General features: G+C 52.2%; 1 protein-coding gene across 2 annotated transcripts in view; it reads right to left on the bottom strand.

The window, feature by feature from the left end:
• Positions 1-17123, bottom strand: part of ETV5 (ETS variant transcription factor 5) — a 39356-nt gene that overhangs the window by 11935 nt on the left and 10298 nt on the right. For both annotated transcript variants that reach the window (XM_054040451.1, XM_054040452.1), the window contains exons 6-8: positions 10168-10297; positions 8951-9238; positions 1452-1711 (exon numbers count right to left, since the gene is read on the bottom strand). In XM_054040451.1, coding sequence (XP_053896426.1) covers positions 1452-1711; positions 8951-9238; positions 10168-10297 — 678 coding nt within the window. The remainder of the gene's footprint in view (positions 1-1451; positions 1712-8950; positions 9239-10167; positions 10298-17123) is intronic.

Here is a 17123-nt window from a genome sequence, read left to right as displayed (position 1 = left end):
TCCACGTTAATAGATGGTCTTAAAAGAGAACAAGCCCAATATTTCGTCTTCTCACAAATAGCTCAAGCAACACGAGAAGGGAGGAAAATTGAAGATAAACAAGAGTCCTTCAAAAAATTTAGATCCCTTCCCCCCCCACACATCTGCTCCAGTTTGTTGCTGACGACTGCATCCAATCCTGCCTTTGAGAGGTCACCGTATTTTTAGGCCTAAGGCGATTAGAGGATTTTCTGTTGTGTAGCTAGGCCCTGCACGGTCAGCAGCCAACAGAAATCACACTATGGGTCAACAGAGTCTGCTACCTGGGGCCAAGGGGAAAGCTTAGCCCGAGCCCACATAACTCTGTGTGCTCAGATAACCTTTGCCCCTGTGAGCTAAGGGAAGGAGGGGAGGACGCGGTGTTTCTGCACACAGGTCTGCAGCGCAGTTGAGCAGGACCGCTGTGCAGATTACTGGTGCTTAGATACAGCAACATCTGTTGAGTGCCTGATGCTTGTTCTTTATACAAAAAAAAAAAAAAAAAAAAAAAGAGTCATCTGACATTCTAACTCGGTTAGACATTAGCTCGGAGGCAGCGTGTGGGGCGCGGTTTCCCACACCCGCAGTGGGAAGCGCTGAGGTCACACAGGTCACCGCTTTAATGCAACATTATCAAGACACCTTCGAGGAAGTTGCCAGCTAAACCTCAGCAGAGGCAGGTGGGCCAACTGCAGCTCCGTTCCTCTCTTAGCGTGGCAGAGCTAGTGGTACTTTGCAGCACCCCAGCGCTGGCTGAGAGATGGGGAGAGATACAGCTTGGCTCTAGCCTGGAGTGCGTGAATCAGCTGGAACTCGCTGCATCAACCTGCTCTCCACCCCAGCCATTCGGGGAAGGACTCCAGCCACACAGACGGCTTGCGAACAGGATGCTAGGTTACGGGCAGAAGGCGCTTCTTTCCACAGAGCCTCAGCAAAGCCTGGGCACTGACCTACTGCCAGCAGGGGTTCTTTGGAGGCATTTTGTAGGCATGAGAAAACCAACAGGCTGCTGTATATAAACACTGCTGTTCCCTTCCCCATCGGTCCCTCGCTGTGCTTGGAAATCACCCAGCGAACTGAGAGAGCATAGCAGCGCCTGCTCCAGCTTAGGGCATGAACCAATATGCTGTTCGGCTTCAAAAGAGCCATGGGGAGTGACTTCTCCACGCTCCCCCTGACAGCATTCTGAAGCTGCTGCAGTGCCTGCACTCCACCCTAGGGAGCAGCTTCCCTTTCCAAGACACCGCACTCCCTACAGACTCTGGCTGAGGTCCGCAAGTTCCAAATGGGGTCTATTCCTCAGACGAGGGTGCTCAACAGCCTTCGTGAAGCCCTGGGGCCCAGGGTCCTGCGCACAAGGAACACTACAGCAAAGGCACCAAGGCGCGGTCCTGGCTAAACCTTTCAGTGGCATCTCCAACTCCCATACAAACCTGAGTCAATGCAGTAATCCCTGGGCTCCTGCTTAATGCCCATTGGAGACTGGTATCCATGCCTTGGAGGCCCTGGAATGCCCGGGACACCGTGCTCATAGAGGGGATCATGGTACTCTTGTTTGAATCCCCGAGGAGGGTGCGGAGCGGCTGGGACTATAGGCTCGGACATCTGCCTGTGGTAGACTGGGCGACTGTCTCCAGGAAGGCCTGGCGGAGGGGGGAAAGGATGGCAGGGCTCAGACAGCTGTCTCTGAAACCTTTGGGGTGGGGTGGGGGGAGAAGAGAGAGAGAGAGAGAGAGAGAGAGATGTTACTGTACGGTGTGAAACCATCCATTCCCAGCTCTGCCAAACATGCAGCCCACAAGAACTCATGCCCATTACCCTGACAAAAGTAGAATACCTAGCCCTGTTTTCCCCACTGCTAGCCGCTACTGGCAATGCCCAGGGACCCCACCAAAGACGTTCATTAACTAGAGATTACAGGTGTCAAATGCACTTGCCCTCTGAAACAGAGGCTGAACTGCAATTCTGAGCTAACTAGCTGCAGCCTTAGGTTTCTGAGCAATGCTCAGAGACCGAGACTGGATTGGTCCCACTCCCACCCTGGGAGCCAATATGGAACCACTGTGGAATGGATGGAGAGGGCATTTATAGGTAGGGCTCGGGGGCATTCATGTACCCCAATTGCCTCTCAAGCCATTCACGGGCAGGAACCAGCTCCTACCAGGTAGCTGCACAGAGACTCTATAGCAGAGAATTATGGAGTTTGAGAACTAGGTCAGATGGGAGGTTTCCCATGTGGCTGGGACCATGCTGCTGCTGCTGCCAGTCAGGGCTGGGCCAAGGGCCTGGTTTGGTCTTTTAAAGAGAGGTGAGAGACAGCTTGTAACCCTGCTTCTCTGCAGTTATGGCAGGATTTTCAGTCCTGGGCTTCTTACTCCCCAGGGAGAGACAGATAGAGCCCCCGAGCTCTAAGGCTTTTGGTCTCTACAGGCAGCCATATTGCATTGGGGGGGAAAACTATGTCTTGATCCCCCCAAAGGCTCTAGCTACCACACATGGACCTTTCCAGCCAGTGGGAAGCAAAGACAGTCCAAAGAAAGCAAGCCCATCACCTCCACAGAATGACCCAAAGCCAGGGGACATGGTAACAGAGGGGAGAGGAGGGCAAGGCCCTTGTAAGCGCCGAGGGGAGAGACACCTGCTGGCAGCTGTAAGTGGGCCAGCTCACAGCAGTGACTCGCATTCAGCCAGCCTTTTACTTGGGGACCTGGGGCACATGAAAGGAGAAGTGGGATGTTAGAGCCCCGATGATCCTGTGACACCAAACATGCGGAGAAGGGCCTTGTGGAATTGAAGCAGCATTGTGGGAAAGACGCTGGCAGGGCTACAGCCTTCGTAGAGTTCAAAACACCATCTTGGGGAAGAGTCTCCCATGGCACCGCAGTACCATCTTCTCCTTGGAGGACAGGGTAGATGGTGAGCCAGGAGCTCCCTCGTTGAGAGCACCACAGTCACCTCCACCTGGAAAGTGGCTTTCCACACACAAAGTTAGCTCATCACAGGAGCAACGTGGCTCAAACCGAACTAGCAACATTCTCAGGACCACCATGGTCTCCCACAATGCAGATGGCTTTTTAAATGGGGTGCAGTTAGGCTACCAAGTCCTACGTGTACTTTATGATCAGGGTCTCTGTAGTCCCTTGTCAACCCCACTCAAAATAAGACAAAACCAGCAGCCATGTGGGCCCAGATAGATTTAGCCCATGGCAGACTCAGACAGGTGAAGGCAGCATTCAAGCAGTTTTTGTGCAGACCAAGTCAAGAGATGCTCATGAGAGGTGGGGCGGGCCCAGCCCGGACAAACCTGTTTCACTCCCTCCAACATCCGGCCCGGCTCCCAAGTGCTCCACTCCCCAGGCACAACCTGGTACCTGGGTAGCTCATCAAAAACGCTGGTGATGGAATCAGGAGATGTAACCTGTGCCACACTGCCCTGGATTAGCCAGTCAGTCATCCAAGTAGGGGAACACACACACACTCTCAGCCAGCGCAGCTTGGCCTTAGGCCCCTCCCCACACCTGCCTCCTGTGCTGCTATGGGAGCTATCACCAGGCTATATCCAGATGAGGGTAGGGGAATGACACGTCACTGCCCTCCCCTGCCTCTCAGGGACGTTTACCATCTTCATGGGTGGGGCATTTGGAGCAAATCCGTTCAGCCCCTCCTGGCAGGCCATCACTCCTAGCTCCTTGGTCAAGAGCCCGCTAGCCAGCTATTGGTAAACAAGGCCGCCTGCATCAAGGAAATTCACACAGACGTGGCTATGGCAAGGTCTAGGCCCCAGAAGACGGGCCCACTTGACCATGACCTTACAACAGTCTCTTTTCACACGAGGAGCTCGGGTTGTTTAGCCTGACCAAACGAAGGCTGAGGGGGGATATGATTGCTCTCTTTAAATATATCAGAGGGATAAATACCAGGGAGAGAGAGGAATTATTCCAGCTCAGTACTAATGTGGACACGAGAACGAATGGATATAAACTGGCCGTGGGGAAGTTTAGGCTTGAAATTAGACGAAGGTTTCTGACCGTCAGAGGGGTGAAATATTGGAACAGCCTTCCGAGGGAAACGGTGGGGGCGAAGGACCTGTCTGGTTTTAAGATTAAGCTACATAAGTTTATGGAGGGAATGGTTTAATGGGATAACATGATTTTAGTCAAAGGAATACCGTGCCATGGCAGGTAAATAGTATAATGGCTAATGAGGGTCAGGCTAGAGAATCTTGCCTACGTGCTCTGGGTTTTACTGATCGCCATATTTGGGGTTGGGAAGGAATTTTCCTCCAGGGTAGATTGGCAGAGGCCCTGGAGGTTTTTCGCCTTCCTCCGCAGCATGGGGCAGGGGTCGCTAGCTGGAGGATTCTCTGCTAATTGAAGTCTCTAAGCCACAGGATTTGGGGACTTCAACAGCAGAGTCAAGGGAAAGGGCAGGGACGGCTTTGTGGCCTGCATCATGCGGGAGGTCAGACCAGATGATCATAATGGTCCCTTCTGACCTTAAAGTCTAGGAGTCTATGTGAGACGAATACCTGCCTCCCGGGAGACCAGGGAGCCCCGTTCCTACCCCTTGCTGAGGACAAGACCCCATGGACAGGGGACAGAGGAGAGAAGAGCCCCAGGATGTTCTGCTCCTGCGCTGTCACACAGCTTGGACTGAGGAGCTGGCAATTACATAATGCTGAATCCATTCCAACCTGAGAAAGCCAAGTGGCCTCTAATCTGCCTCTGGGGCTGGGATTAAGCATTTAACTCTCTGGTGGGGTGTGGGCCTCTGAGCTCTCGTGGATGCTCAAGTTGGCAGAGATCAACCTGGGCCATTGCAGAACACAACCCATCTGAGGCACCTCTAGCCAAGTGACCTGCTGCTGAACCTTGTCGCACATCCTTCCTGGATCCTTAACGCTCCAGTTAAGGAAGCCACTGAAAGGTGCCCAGGCGTGTGCCAGCAGCAGGCATAAGTTACAATTTGCTGTACCCAGGCAGGGGGTATGCCGGGGAACCCCCAGCCGGTGCCTGCAGGGGAGGAGATCAGGATGTGAAAGGCATCCACCCCTATTTGTAATGCTCCAGAGGCTGAGTGCTGTGACTTGGGAGAGATGTGAACAGGAGCCCAGCCCAGCCCCCACCCACAATTTGCTGCTCAACATCTCAGCACCTTGAAAGGCGATCTCTACCAATCAATTCCTTTCCCAAGCACCAAGGCCCCTGGGACCTTTGTAACTGGATCCTTTGCAGCTGACGGGCCTGGATTACTCCACTTCCGATGGATGCCCCTCTAACCTTTCAGCCTGAAACTCTAGCACTGTGGTGGTATGGCCTCTGCAGGAAGAGGCACTTCCGGATGGGCGCGAGCCAGTAGCCGAAGCATAGCTGTCAGGTCGTCTGGAGCTCGCAGCCCTGGGGGCTGCAAGGCAACCTCAGATGCTAGTGCCATTCACTAGGGCTTTTTTGGAGATGGTGGGGGGGGGGGGGAAGCGAGGGGAGAAAGATGAGAGCAGAGATATCCAGGGAGGTGGGCTCAGCTTTTGAAACCCAGTGTTGACTTGTGTTCCTATGGTTTCCACTTGTGCAGATTAGGGAAGCATTTCACATCTCATCCTGCTTAAAATAAAGCGTGGCCAACTTTGTGCACTGACCTTCATTTGACTATAGCCCCCGCCTGCCCTGCCTGTTCCTCTGTGGGATCGATCCACATCCCGCAGTGGAGACCGAAAACGAAGCGCCCGTTTACAGAGGCAGAAATAGGGAAACCTGACAGATAGACAGGCCAGCTCAATTTGTAGTGAACCAGCCCCCCGCTTTCCATTCCCCCGTTATTTCAGCAGATCCCATCTTTAAAGAATTCTCCGCCATGCACATCTGTGGCACTTCAGAGGGAATAAATCAATGGCGTGGATAACCCAGACTAAGGAATACAGATGAGAATGCAGACTTCCTGCCCCCTGAACTAGGCAAAAGCCCATCTAGGTCTTTTAAAGCAATCTACCTACCTAGGTTCTAGCAGCACCAGCTTAAGGAAAAGGACATGAACAAACAGCAAACAAACTTGAAACTAGGTTGAACCCAGATGCTTTTTTTGCACATCTTTGTCACTGCAGCCGGTCTTGTGTGTGCAGATATGTTCCACATAGCTCTATCTGGGACTTTGCTGGAATAAGATGGATACACAGCTTGGCAAGAGTCAAGCAGAGTAACTGATAAAATTCAGCATCGGGCTGAAAGGTAGAACTAAGTAGGTTGTCACGGTGCTCTCTAGCAATGGACTGAGTAGAGACAACGTGGAGCAGTGTCAGACACTCAGCAACGGGAAGGTTTACAAGCACTTGTATGGTTAAAATACACAGTACAATCCCAACAAACTGCAGAAGTGTGATAAAAGCAACACAATAATCCGAGGTCAAGGAAGCACGACTGTCAAGTGATTTCCAGACAGGAGGGAATGACTATATCGACAGATGAGCAAGAAAGTGGTACTGCAGAGGAGGGCTTCGCATTGTGATCTGCATTGCTGGAAAGTCGGGGTGAAGTGGAAAAAAACATGTTGGGAATGTTGCCTTGTTTTGCAGAACACACAAATACTCCTAGCACGTCACCCCAAAGCTTGGAGGACTTGAACCAGGGTGGAGGATGTTCAGCCAGGAGTTTTGGCAAGGCCGTGTGAACAGGGCGGCAGGGTGCTGGCTCCACTAGAGAATGTTCTCAAGAAGGAAGAAAGCAGCTGAGATTCTTGCAGGAAGTGACAAATGTTGCAACAAGCCCGTTTAAAAAAAAAAAAAAAAAAAATCCAGGCTCTGCAGTTTTCATATGTGCATTAAACTTCGAACAGGAACAGAGAAACAGTGCAATTCACCAAAACTCATCTACTTGGCTCTGTGAAGGGAGGAGTCACGTGGCAAAAGCAAAAGGTAATTATCTGCCTTGACTCAGGCAGATTAATCCTCAGCTTGAGTCAGTACTATATTAGCGTATGGGCAGCACACTAAAAATGTTCTAAGGGAACTAGTGAATATTGAAGAAAGCAATACTATGCGAGGTTTGGAGAACAATTTCTCCTTGGTCTTAAGAGAATGGGATGTGTTCAGTCTAGGGAAGAGATGGGCAGGGGGTCAAGATATCCAAAGTGTACCTACAGATACGTGAAAGGCATGTTCTAAAGATCAGGGCCGGCTCCAGGCACCAGCCCACCAAGCTTGTGCTTGGGGCGGCACCTGGACGGGGGCGGCACGGTGTGGTGCTTCAGCTCTGGCCGCCGGGGAGAGCGGAGCCCTAGCCAGGGCTCGCCGCCGGGGAGAGCAAGGCCCCAGCTGGGGCTCGCCGCCCTCCCCCCAAGGCTCCGGCTGCCCTCCCTCCCAGCGCCCTCCCCCTGGCTGCCGGGGAGAGCGGAGCCCCAGCCGGGGCTCACCACCCTCCCCCCGGCGCTCTGGCCGCCGGGGAGAGCGGAGCCCCAGCCGGGCACTCCACCCTCCTCCCAGGGCTCCAGCCGCCGGGGAGAGCGGAGCCCCGGCCAGGCACTCCACCCTCCTCCCAGGGCTCCGGCCGCCCTCCCCCCTGGCCGCTGGGGAGAGCGGAGCCCCAGCCGGGCACTCTGCCCTCCCCCCGGGGCCCCGGCCACCGGGGAGAGCGGAGCCCCGGCCGGGCACTCCGCCCCCCGCCCCACCCCCCCCCCGGGGCCCCGGCTGCCCTCCCCTGCCGCGCTGGTGGGGGGAGGCGCGGCCAGAGGCTTTTTTGCCTGGGGCGGCAAAAAAGCCAGAGCCCGCCCTGCTAAAGATGAGAATCAATTAATGTCATCAGTAAGTGACGACAGAAGCAATGTGGGAATGGATAGCAAACAGAACCTATCACCTCTATAAAATCAGTTCAGATCCCATCCAGGGGCTTTGTAATCCAAAGAACTGGCTGCTCCATTTCCTAAATCAAATTAGTTTAGCGGTCCCAGTCCAAGTGCTGTTTGACTAGCTTCTACAACAAAACCCACAACTGGTACTGATCGGCACATTTACTGTAGTATCAGTCTGACGAGCAAAACGGGCAGACACGCCAAACTAACAGCTCATCCCTAGAGGAAGTCATTCCCCCCCACCCCCCAAGCCAGATAGGGGTTTGAGAGAAATTGCAGGGGTGGGGGAGGTCAGTGCCATCACGGCTAATGCTGTGTCTCTTCTGGGAAGAGCCCAGACAGTCTCCAAGGCTGCTGACCTGAGTCTTTTCAAAAGAAAAGAGCTCAGAGAAAAATCTGCAGAGATCCAAGTAATTGGTGTAAACTACAGCAAAGGAAGTTTCCAGTATTAACATTGATCATTTAGGCAATGGAGCAGACTGCCAGAAGAGCCCTCTAGGCACAGATCTAAGACATAGCTCCGAGACAGTATTCTCTAGTGTTCTGTGAAGCCAAAGGAAGGCATTCCAGAAGCGAGCTGTTGTATTGGAGTCAGAGATAACCCTGTTTTCCCTTTGGGAGGACAAGGCAGGCCCCAGGCTCACTCTCTGTTAGGAGAGGGAAAAGGGGAGAAAGTTGCCTAATGTTCGACATTGAAATAGGCGATATACCTTGACAAGTGTGCTGTTACAAGCCAGCCACCCCAGTTTACAATAATCCTGTGGTTCCAGGACTGGAGAAGGAATGTTAGCAACTACGCCACAGGTACTGCAGCGCCCCATAGAAAACTGTATTTCCTCTGCCCAACACATGGTGCGAGATCAAGAGACAACCCATCCCTGCCAAGGTTGGGGGGGGGGGGGGGGGGGGAGGGGCGGAGAACATGAGGACAGCAGGCTTCAGCAGTGTTATTGAGGGGAGGGAGAAGAGGCATGTGACCCCGCATGTCATGTCTGGTCAAACGAGCAAAACCAATGAGGAAAAAGCATTCAGAACACAAGACACCCGGCTTCTTGCTGTGCATGCGCCGTGTGATAAAGCAAACCTGGCTCATTACCTGTGCTCTGCTGGATACTGGTTTTCAGGCATCATCTTAGGCATGTGCATGGGCTGATGAGGTGGCCGGGGCACAGCGAACGTTTGCTGCCTTGGCTCCTGGAGAGCATGCGGGGCCGACGCCTGGGGAGCCCCCCGCAGCGCGCCTGCTGGGGCAACATGGGCAGCGGCCTGCACGGACGCAGCAGGTGGAGGGTGAGGAAGCGAGGAACTCTGCTGGGCAGAGGACACGGGGGTGGCAGGCGGGGTTAATGGCTTGAACCCAGCAGGGGGCTTCCTGTCATAGGCACTGTGAACAGAAGATGGAGAGGACCACGATGTAGTGAGTACAGCATTCACGCGGCTTCACCCACTGCTCAGAACAACCCAGACTTGTTTGCATTCCTGGTTGTCAGGCAGTGACAGCACTAACACAGCCCGATCCGCTAGCAGCCCCAAGGGAATCTTTGTACTTCACAAGAGTGACAGACAGGCTGCGTCACAGGGACCTGCTTTAACACTTGCCACACGTTTTCCTCAAAGATAACTTTAGCTTCCACTCATGAAAAGTAAGAGAATAACTTGTCATATTCCCCCCCCCCCCCCCAGGTCTCTTTTCAGTGCGTTTTGCAGGAGTTAGCTGTGACCTGTTTGATGGACCAACCTCTGCTAATCGATACTAGTAGTTAACATGCAGCTGAGCATCACCTAGTACTCACTAGCAGTTAGATGGCACTATGCGTTAGAGAGCCGTGTAGATTTCGTTTCCAGGGAAATGAGCATTCTGAAGGAGCCTGCACGCACAGTGCTGTCCAGGATTCCTGGAAACCTTTGGATGTCTAAACAACTGCCTTGGTGCATGTTCACATACAAGAGCCCTAAAGCAACCTCTCCCAGAAGCCAATCCTGCCCATTTGCGTATTTAGAGTTGTTTTTATGGCCTAAATCAGCAATTGCAAACAGTGCTCATGGAAACACAATGAAGTTTGATGCTCTGTGCAGCCTGGGACTGCCCTCACTTCCATGAGCTCAGGAATTTAATCAGTAAGAAGCTAGCTCTCAAAGTGAATGCGCTTTCAAATCTCCCTTCCAACTAAGCCTGGAGGGGTTTTCATTAGCAACACAGAGGTGATAACATCCGTCTCAGATGGATTCTCCAGCATCTGGTTTCCATGCCTTCCAGTCTCCATGCCACCCCCACCTTCTGCGGTCCTGGGGATGAATCTCAGTTCTACCTACCAATAGTTGTAGAGGCACTTGTCTCCATAGTTATGACAGAGACTCTGGTCACGGCTACAGGATGACAGCTCGGAGGAAGGGCTGTGGAGTTCCCGCTTGATCTTTGTCGGAGGTGGGGCGTGAAGTACCACTAAAATCAGAGGAGGGAAAGAAGTGATTAACATGCATCACAGCTTCTCAGTCTCCATACTTGGGACTATTGCTGCAATCCGCTAGCATGGATTTCAATGAGCGCAGGGCCATGCAGGAGAAGGAAATGGATGGATACTTACAACACTTAACTGCACGTACTAATTAGTACGTAACACAATCTTTTTTAAGAGCAGAATCTCTCTAATTTTACTCCCCTTTATGCTTAAAATCTGAAATTTCAGCCAAAGTTTTGTGACAGTAACGTAAGATCCCCACGTACTGTTCGGGAGACGGGGCTTACATTCACACACCACCTTTATCACAGAGGATCCTTCGCAAGCAACCTGCTTATTGCACTACTGGAACTCAGCCTCCCCTGGACTACAGGGCAGCCAGCCAAGCAGAAACTGTGCACAGCATGTTGCCCAGTAGCAGAGGTAGGGAGTTTTGGCCAGGCACCGGGAGAGGCCCATACTTTAAAGGAGCAGGCCTTGGTATCTTAGTGGTTTCAGATAGCAGAAAGGCCTCTTAGCTGTAATCTGTTCTATCAAGGACATCAAAATCCACACCCACTTCCTATTGCCTGAGCACATCCTCGAAAGCCAGGAGCTTCCTGACGCACAGCCTGGTACAGGAGGGCCAAGAATCAACGATGTTTCTTGCACAGAAAGCGACCCTCGCCACCATCATTGCAATCCAAACGCTACTTAGTAACTGCGAGCAGACCTACCTTCCACTGCCTTGGAACACAGGGGGCCAGGACCCCCAAGAAGGGACACACAAGCCAGCAAAGGGGGACAAGCCTCCAGCCTGTTCTCTGCAAGGAGGCAGCACAGCTGTGTCTTTCAGAGGTGGACTCAGAGTCCATTGGCTGGCCCCGGTCACCTGTGGAGGAGGATGTAGGAATACAGGCTGCATCCATATCCCACAAAGGGAAAACCATTTGTCAGAGTGATCGGAGACTTGTGCTGCTTCAGCTACAGATAGGGACTTGGGAAGGAGAGCGGAGGGGACTTTAATAGGATGCTGGCCCTTTAAGGGAAGCTTCAGGCCTAGTACAGTCTGGTTCTGATTTCCACCAGAAAGCAGGTTGGATAGCAAGGGATTCTGGGAAAGGCAGGACCCTGTGAGGTATGTAAGCTTCTTGTTCAGTCTGAAGAATCCAGCTTCAAAGCAAGATCTGGTTGTGCATCATGAGTGGGGAGGAAGGGGTTATCCACTGAGCAAAGGACTGGAGTATCTCAGTGCAGATGCCGGAGCCCCAATCCATGCAATTCACCCGGTGCAAGCGGGTGCGCGGTGGCACCACACCCCAAGGAGCAAGAGAGCAATGCAGAAGCAAGACAGGAGCTCTCCCACCAGCCACGGCCAGACGAGACTGACCTGGAACAGTGGGAGGGCAGTATTTACTCCCCATATAGGGTAGCACGTGGCATCTAGTAGGGAGCCAGTCTCTCCTCCTGTCCTGGTATCACTGATGTCTAGGAGTGGTCACAGTTCTTTAATATGTGACCAGCAGAATTCCTGCAGCTCTGAGAAACAACAGCGACAATTCTACAAGCTGGTCTCTTCAGCGGCTACCCACGACCACCAAGCCACAGGAAACTACACTTTTCCCGCTCTGCAGGGAGCTAGAGTGCCACTGAAACAGTCACTGACAACAAGAGCTCGGGCCCGACCCCACCAGCAGGATTATCTGCTCCAGTGACAGGCCTGGACTGTCTTCACTGGACTGCCACCGGTCCTAGACACAAACCAGGCTGGGGATCAGGCTGGAAAAATCCAACAGGTTCCCCTGCGGGTAGCAGGAAGACTGAATGAGGCTCTCTGGCCTGTGTCGTGCACAGGGCAGGCTCCAGGCACCAGCCCTCCAAGCATGTGCTTGGGGCGGCACCTGGAGTGGGGCAACACCTGGAGGGGGGCAGCGCTCATCCGGGGAGAGCGGGGCCGCGGCCGGGCTCGCCGCCCTCCCCGCCGGGGGCCAGGAGGCAGCAGGAGGCTTTTTTGCCTGGGGCGGCAAAAAAGCCAGAGCCGGCCCTGGTCATGCAGGAGCTCAGACTAGGTTATAACAGTCCTTCTGGCCTTCGCAGCTATGAAAAGCCGGTTGAGATTTTTCCTTGTGTCTTTTAAAAGGAAGTGGGCCATTCAGTCGGTGAAACATCAGCCAGTCAAACTTAGCCCCTGCACAGAAAACAGAGACTAAGGCCAGGTCTACACTAAACAGTTATGTTTACCCAGCTATGTCAGCAGGAGTGTGAAAAAATCCACAAGCCCCCAGCTACATAGTTAAGCCTATTAACCCTCCACCCCCCTCGGTGCAGACAGTGGGAGGTTGACAGAAAAACTCTCGGGGCAGTGGTTTAACACTATAGCCACTGTGGCTGTAGGGAGTGGCTACACTGAAGCACTACAACTGTGCCACTGTTGCAATTTAAGTGTAGACAGCGACCTTCCACCATCGGCTGGTATTGGGCACAGCTCTGGGAAGAAGGGAAAAGAAACACAAGGATTCTGGCCCAGCAAGTGTGCGGAGGGAGGTGGTCGCTCAGCCTTTGGGGGAAGTCTACTGACTGCATAAAGAGAACTGCCACACAGCTCCCAGCTGGAGTACAGGTAGAACATTACATGTTGCTCTTCTGAGTTGGCAACTGGATTGTGCTTGCCTGCCGCGCTGCCCTTTTCAAGTAGGGAAGGGAGTGAAAAACAGAGCAACCCCTCCCCCAGACTCCATTTAGCACAAATGATGGTGTTTGCTGGCTCTTTCCACGAACGAGAAGGCAGCAGAGGGGGGATCAACAGCAGACATGACGGCAGCCTGCCAGATGATCAGATATGTGATAACCACATCAGAAATAGTCTGGTGGTGCTTAGCATAATGCATGTTCCCATCGTGCAAAGCAAGGGCAGTTAGTGATCACTGGGGCGGCGGAGGAGCACAAAGAAGAGGGAAAGGCGGTGCAGAGCCTGCCCTCTGAGGGTATGTTTACACTGCACACTAAGCTCAAGCCCTACTTCTGTCCACACACAAATCAGTCTGATGCAGATCAGCAAGCATTCAGGGGCCAGGTCCTAAGACCATGCTGGGAGGTGGGTCAGAGCTCAAGGGCTGCTGGGACTTAGGTCAAAGCCCTGTCATTTTGCAGGGTGGACACATGTCAAGCCGCAGATCTTAGTCAGAAGATCTGAGTAGTGCAGTATGGACCCTTAGCACGGCTGAGACTCCCAGGTCCACTAGCTGTAAACCCAGGCTTGCAATGCAGCGTGAATGCTCAACAACTGGCTTGGAAACACCTAGTACATACGCCTGGGTCCCACAGACCCAGGCTAAGCATGCAGCATAGACAGACCCTGAAAGGGCCGAACTGTGGTGACTGTGCTGAAGGGGAATGGGCCTGAGAGCTCATTGTAGGAATGCGTTTAAAGAGGGCCTGTTGTCATATCTACAATACACCTCAGAGGCTACATGAAACGTCTGTTTAGTTATAGAAGACAACGCTTCTGAGGCACGGCAGGGAGCCAGCGCATAGACTAAGTGCAGTGCAGCTCCGTAACTGCATGAATACAGCAGAAACCTGCTAACCTGCAAGTGAACAGACCCACTAAAGGACAGAATGTTTGCAGATTAGCAGAATAAAAACTACAGAACTAATGCCTCGGCGCACACCTGGTTCGTTTGTCCAGCCAGCTGTTTACCTGGCCGTTGTACAGCCGAATGTACTGTTACAGCTTGTCAGACATCGTAATCCAAGCCCCATTCTTAGAGCACTCTGGACTGAGAAGTGGGGAGATGCCACTGTTGTGGGTGTGATTCCTAGTGCACAACAGCAGCTAAGGTTCACGCTACAGGGTCTCACCTGTATGTTTGTGGACAGGGCAGTCAAGAAATGACTATGAAGAGTTGCTTGCAGTAAAGTGACTGAAGCCATTTAGACAGATCTGCTCTTTATAGAGCAACTTCACTGTGAATCCCCCGCTAGCTGGTTCCCAACCACTAGGCTTTACTGTCCAGACGGGAATTGAGTATTTGTTACCGGGTCCTAATTTGGATTCAAAATTTAATCTGGAGCCCTCAAAAAGCAACACAGAAAGATGCCATCCTACCCCTGAGAGAACAGGAAGACTCATCCCTGAACTGAGGGCAAGAATATGGAAAACACTTTTTACTAGGCAGCTTTGCCTGGAGTACAACACTTCCTCCCAAGAGCCAGCTGCAAACCAAGCTAGAGCGCCCAGCTTCTTGAGCAGATTTTACAGGAGGAAGCTTTTCCTCCATGAGTGACCGGTTCACACGCACATCCCCAGAAGCCTTCCACGAGGGAAGCACACAAGCAAACCCACCAGCAGATTGGCCCCTTCTGCAATTGTGGACGAATACTTTGGAAACTGTGAAGATAAGCAAGCAAGAAGGACCCATGTGTTTTACAAGGACAGACCTGCTCAAAACTTGGGGCAACTACAAGTTTTGACACAGCACAGACATGGGTGGCTCCCGTCTGATTCAGTGAGGTCCCCTGGGTTTTGCTACACCATTACCATGTCCACTGAGCTCCTGGGAAAGGGAATTCCCCTGCTCAGATATTGTCAGTGGAGCTCTGGTCTCTGGAGCACTCCCTGCCCTTTGGCAGCATGCTAGTCAATCTGCTCTCCCTTCCGACACCACTGGACCGGGAGACAGTGGTTTGCTACAGAGCACAATGCAGAAGGCAGAGTCCATGGCTGTAGAAAGCCCAGAATATAAAGCTTCAAATTATGGGTTATCAAAGCCTTAGGAGTCATCTGGTTTTGGAACCTGCTTCCACAAGGCTCAACAGAACGGCACCTTGGGGTTTTGCAGACAGGCGGCCCCATATATTTAACCTTTCTTGTTTGCTGAAGTTGCAGCTATTTTAGCATTGATCAGGCTTAACAGGGCTGTGGCTCTGAAGGTCCAGTGAGGCAGACCCAGCCATGTGCAAGTCCACCCTGGCGGTTGGGGAGCCGGCTGTCAAACAGGGTCAGGAACCACTCACAGCTTGGTTTCAGATAGCTCAGGGGAGAAGTTAGTGCCCATTTGATGGTAGCCTTCAACTACCTGAAAGGGGGTTCCAAAGAGGATGGAGCTAGGCTGTTCTCAGTGGTGGCAGACAACAGAACAAGGAGCAATGGTCTCAAGTTGCAGTGGGGGAGGTCTAGGTTGGATATTAGGAAACACTGTTTCACTAGGAGGGTGGTGAAGCATTGGAATGGGTTACCTAGGGAGGTGGTGGAATCTCCATCCTAAGAGGTTTTTAAGGCCCAGCATGACAAAGCCCTGGCTGGGATGATTTAGTTGGGGTTGGTCCTGCTTTGAGCAGGGGGTTGGACTAGATGACCTCCTGAGGTCTCTTCCAACTCTAATCTTCTGTGATTCTATGATCTGAAATCTGGTTTATTCTCAGTAGTTATATTTTCTGCTAGGTATTTTAGAGATGTTGCCTCTATAGTAGGAGCCAAAGGAAATATTATTAGCAGTCTAGTGTCTTCTGTGTGGGTCAAGATGCGCCTCATTCTGTTCCAACTCTGGTAGCCAGAGAAGCGGCACAAAAAGTTGGGGCTAATCCAATTACTTTTACAGGATTTTTCCTCCCCACTGTACTTTGAAGCTGAAGTTTGTCAGCTGCTGTATATACTCTGTTTTGGTTGGGGTATGGTCTGCTGGGGGGGGGGAGGGAGGGGGGAGGTCGCATCTCACTCAGTAACTCGGCTTTGATCTGCTTACTTCAAAAGCTAAGAGCCGGAATACAGTATCCCCTTTCTCACTACTGAAATAACACCAGCTCCGAGTTAGACAGCTAGCATTGCAGTGAGATACCAGCGTGCACCTAAACAGTCTCCACCTTCTTCATGGAGCTATCGCCACTGGCCAAAAGAAAGTGACCTGCAAAAGTTCCACGTCTCTGAGGCTTAATGGCTCCTGCAAAAGAGGACCCCAAGGATCCTGCTGGTGGTGGACACAGGCCAGCCCGGTCCACTGCCCTGAAGAAGCAAAGCTGTCCCCGCAACCCATACAAAGCTGTTCCTGGCTGGCTTAGCACCGGCGCAGCTGGAAGAGGCTGGGCTGGGTATTGAATTCTGGGGTGTGGAATGAAGCAGTTTGGATGGTTGGGGGAAGAGAGGCAGCACATGGAGGGTTAAATGCATGAGAAATTAGGCAGTGTTCATTATTGTATGAAGCCAATAATTAGAGCCTTGCGTTAGTTACTGCTCCTTTGGGAGAGGGCCCTGTGGGTCAAAGAGCCCGGAGGCACACGTAACTCAGCACTGGCAGTAACACTGCCTCTGTCTGCTTGCACAAGTAGTCGTGTGACAAATTCAAATGCCCATCCTACTGGCCGTTTGAACTTGCAGATGGGTTTACGGAAATACTAAAAGTGAAGTTAGTCAGATTAAGGTGGAATAAAAAAAATTCCACGCCCCGGAGTAGTTCGAAGGACAGTGTCCCTTTAAAACCTAAACCAGATCACTCCCAGTTGAGGCTGCCTCTGACATACTCAGAGTCTGTTCATTATATATATATTTTTTAAATCAACTAATAAACGCTTAACCTAATTAATTGCTAAAAGCAGCCACTCTAGGCAAGGGAGGACATCAAAGTTCATTACCCAGTAGTGACTGAACAATACAGCCAGGCTTAAACAGAAGTGGAGTATTAGCTCTACACAGTCTGAATACATCCCCCATACACTCGGAGACACCAGCCCTGAACTAAGTGCTCCCAGCCTTCCCGGCTAGTTAGCTGCTCCCCAAATGCCCCCAGGGCTAAAGCCCCCAGCATGGAACCCCCCATTGCTCAGCTGGTACTAAGG

This window comes from Malaclemys terrapin, chromosome 9 (assembly GCF_027887155.1).
Source record: "Malaclemys terrapin pileata isolate rMalTer1 chromosome 9, rMalTer1.hap1, whole genome shotgun sequence".
NCBI lineage: Eukaryota > Metazoa > Chordata > Testudines > Emydidae > Malaclemys > Malaclemys terrapin.
Note: the sequence above shows the minus strand (reverse complement) of the source record. Positions and strands in the feature narration are given on the sequence as shown.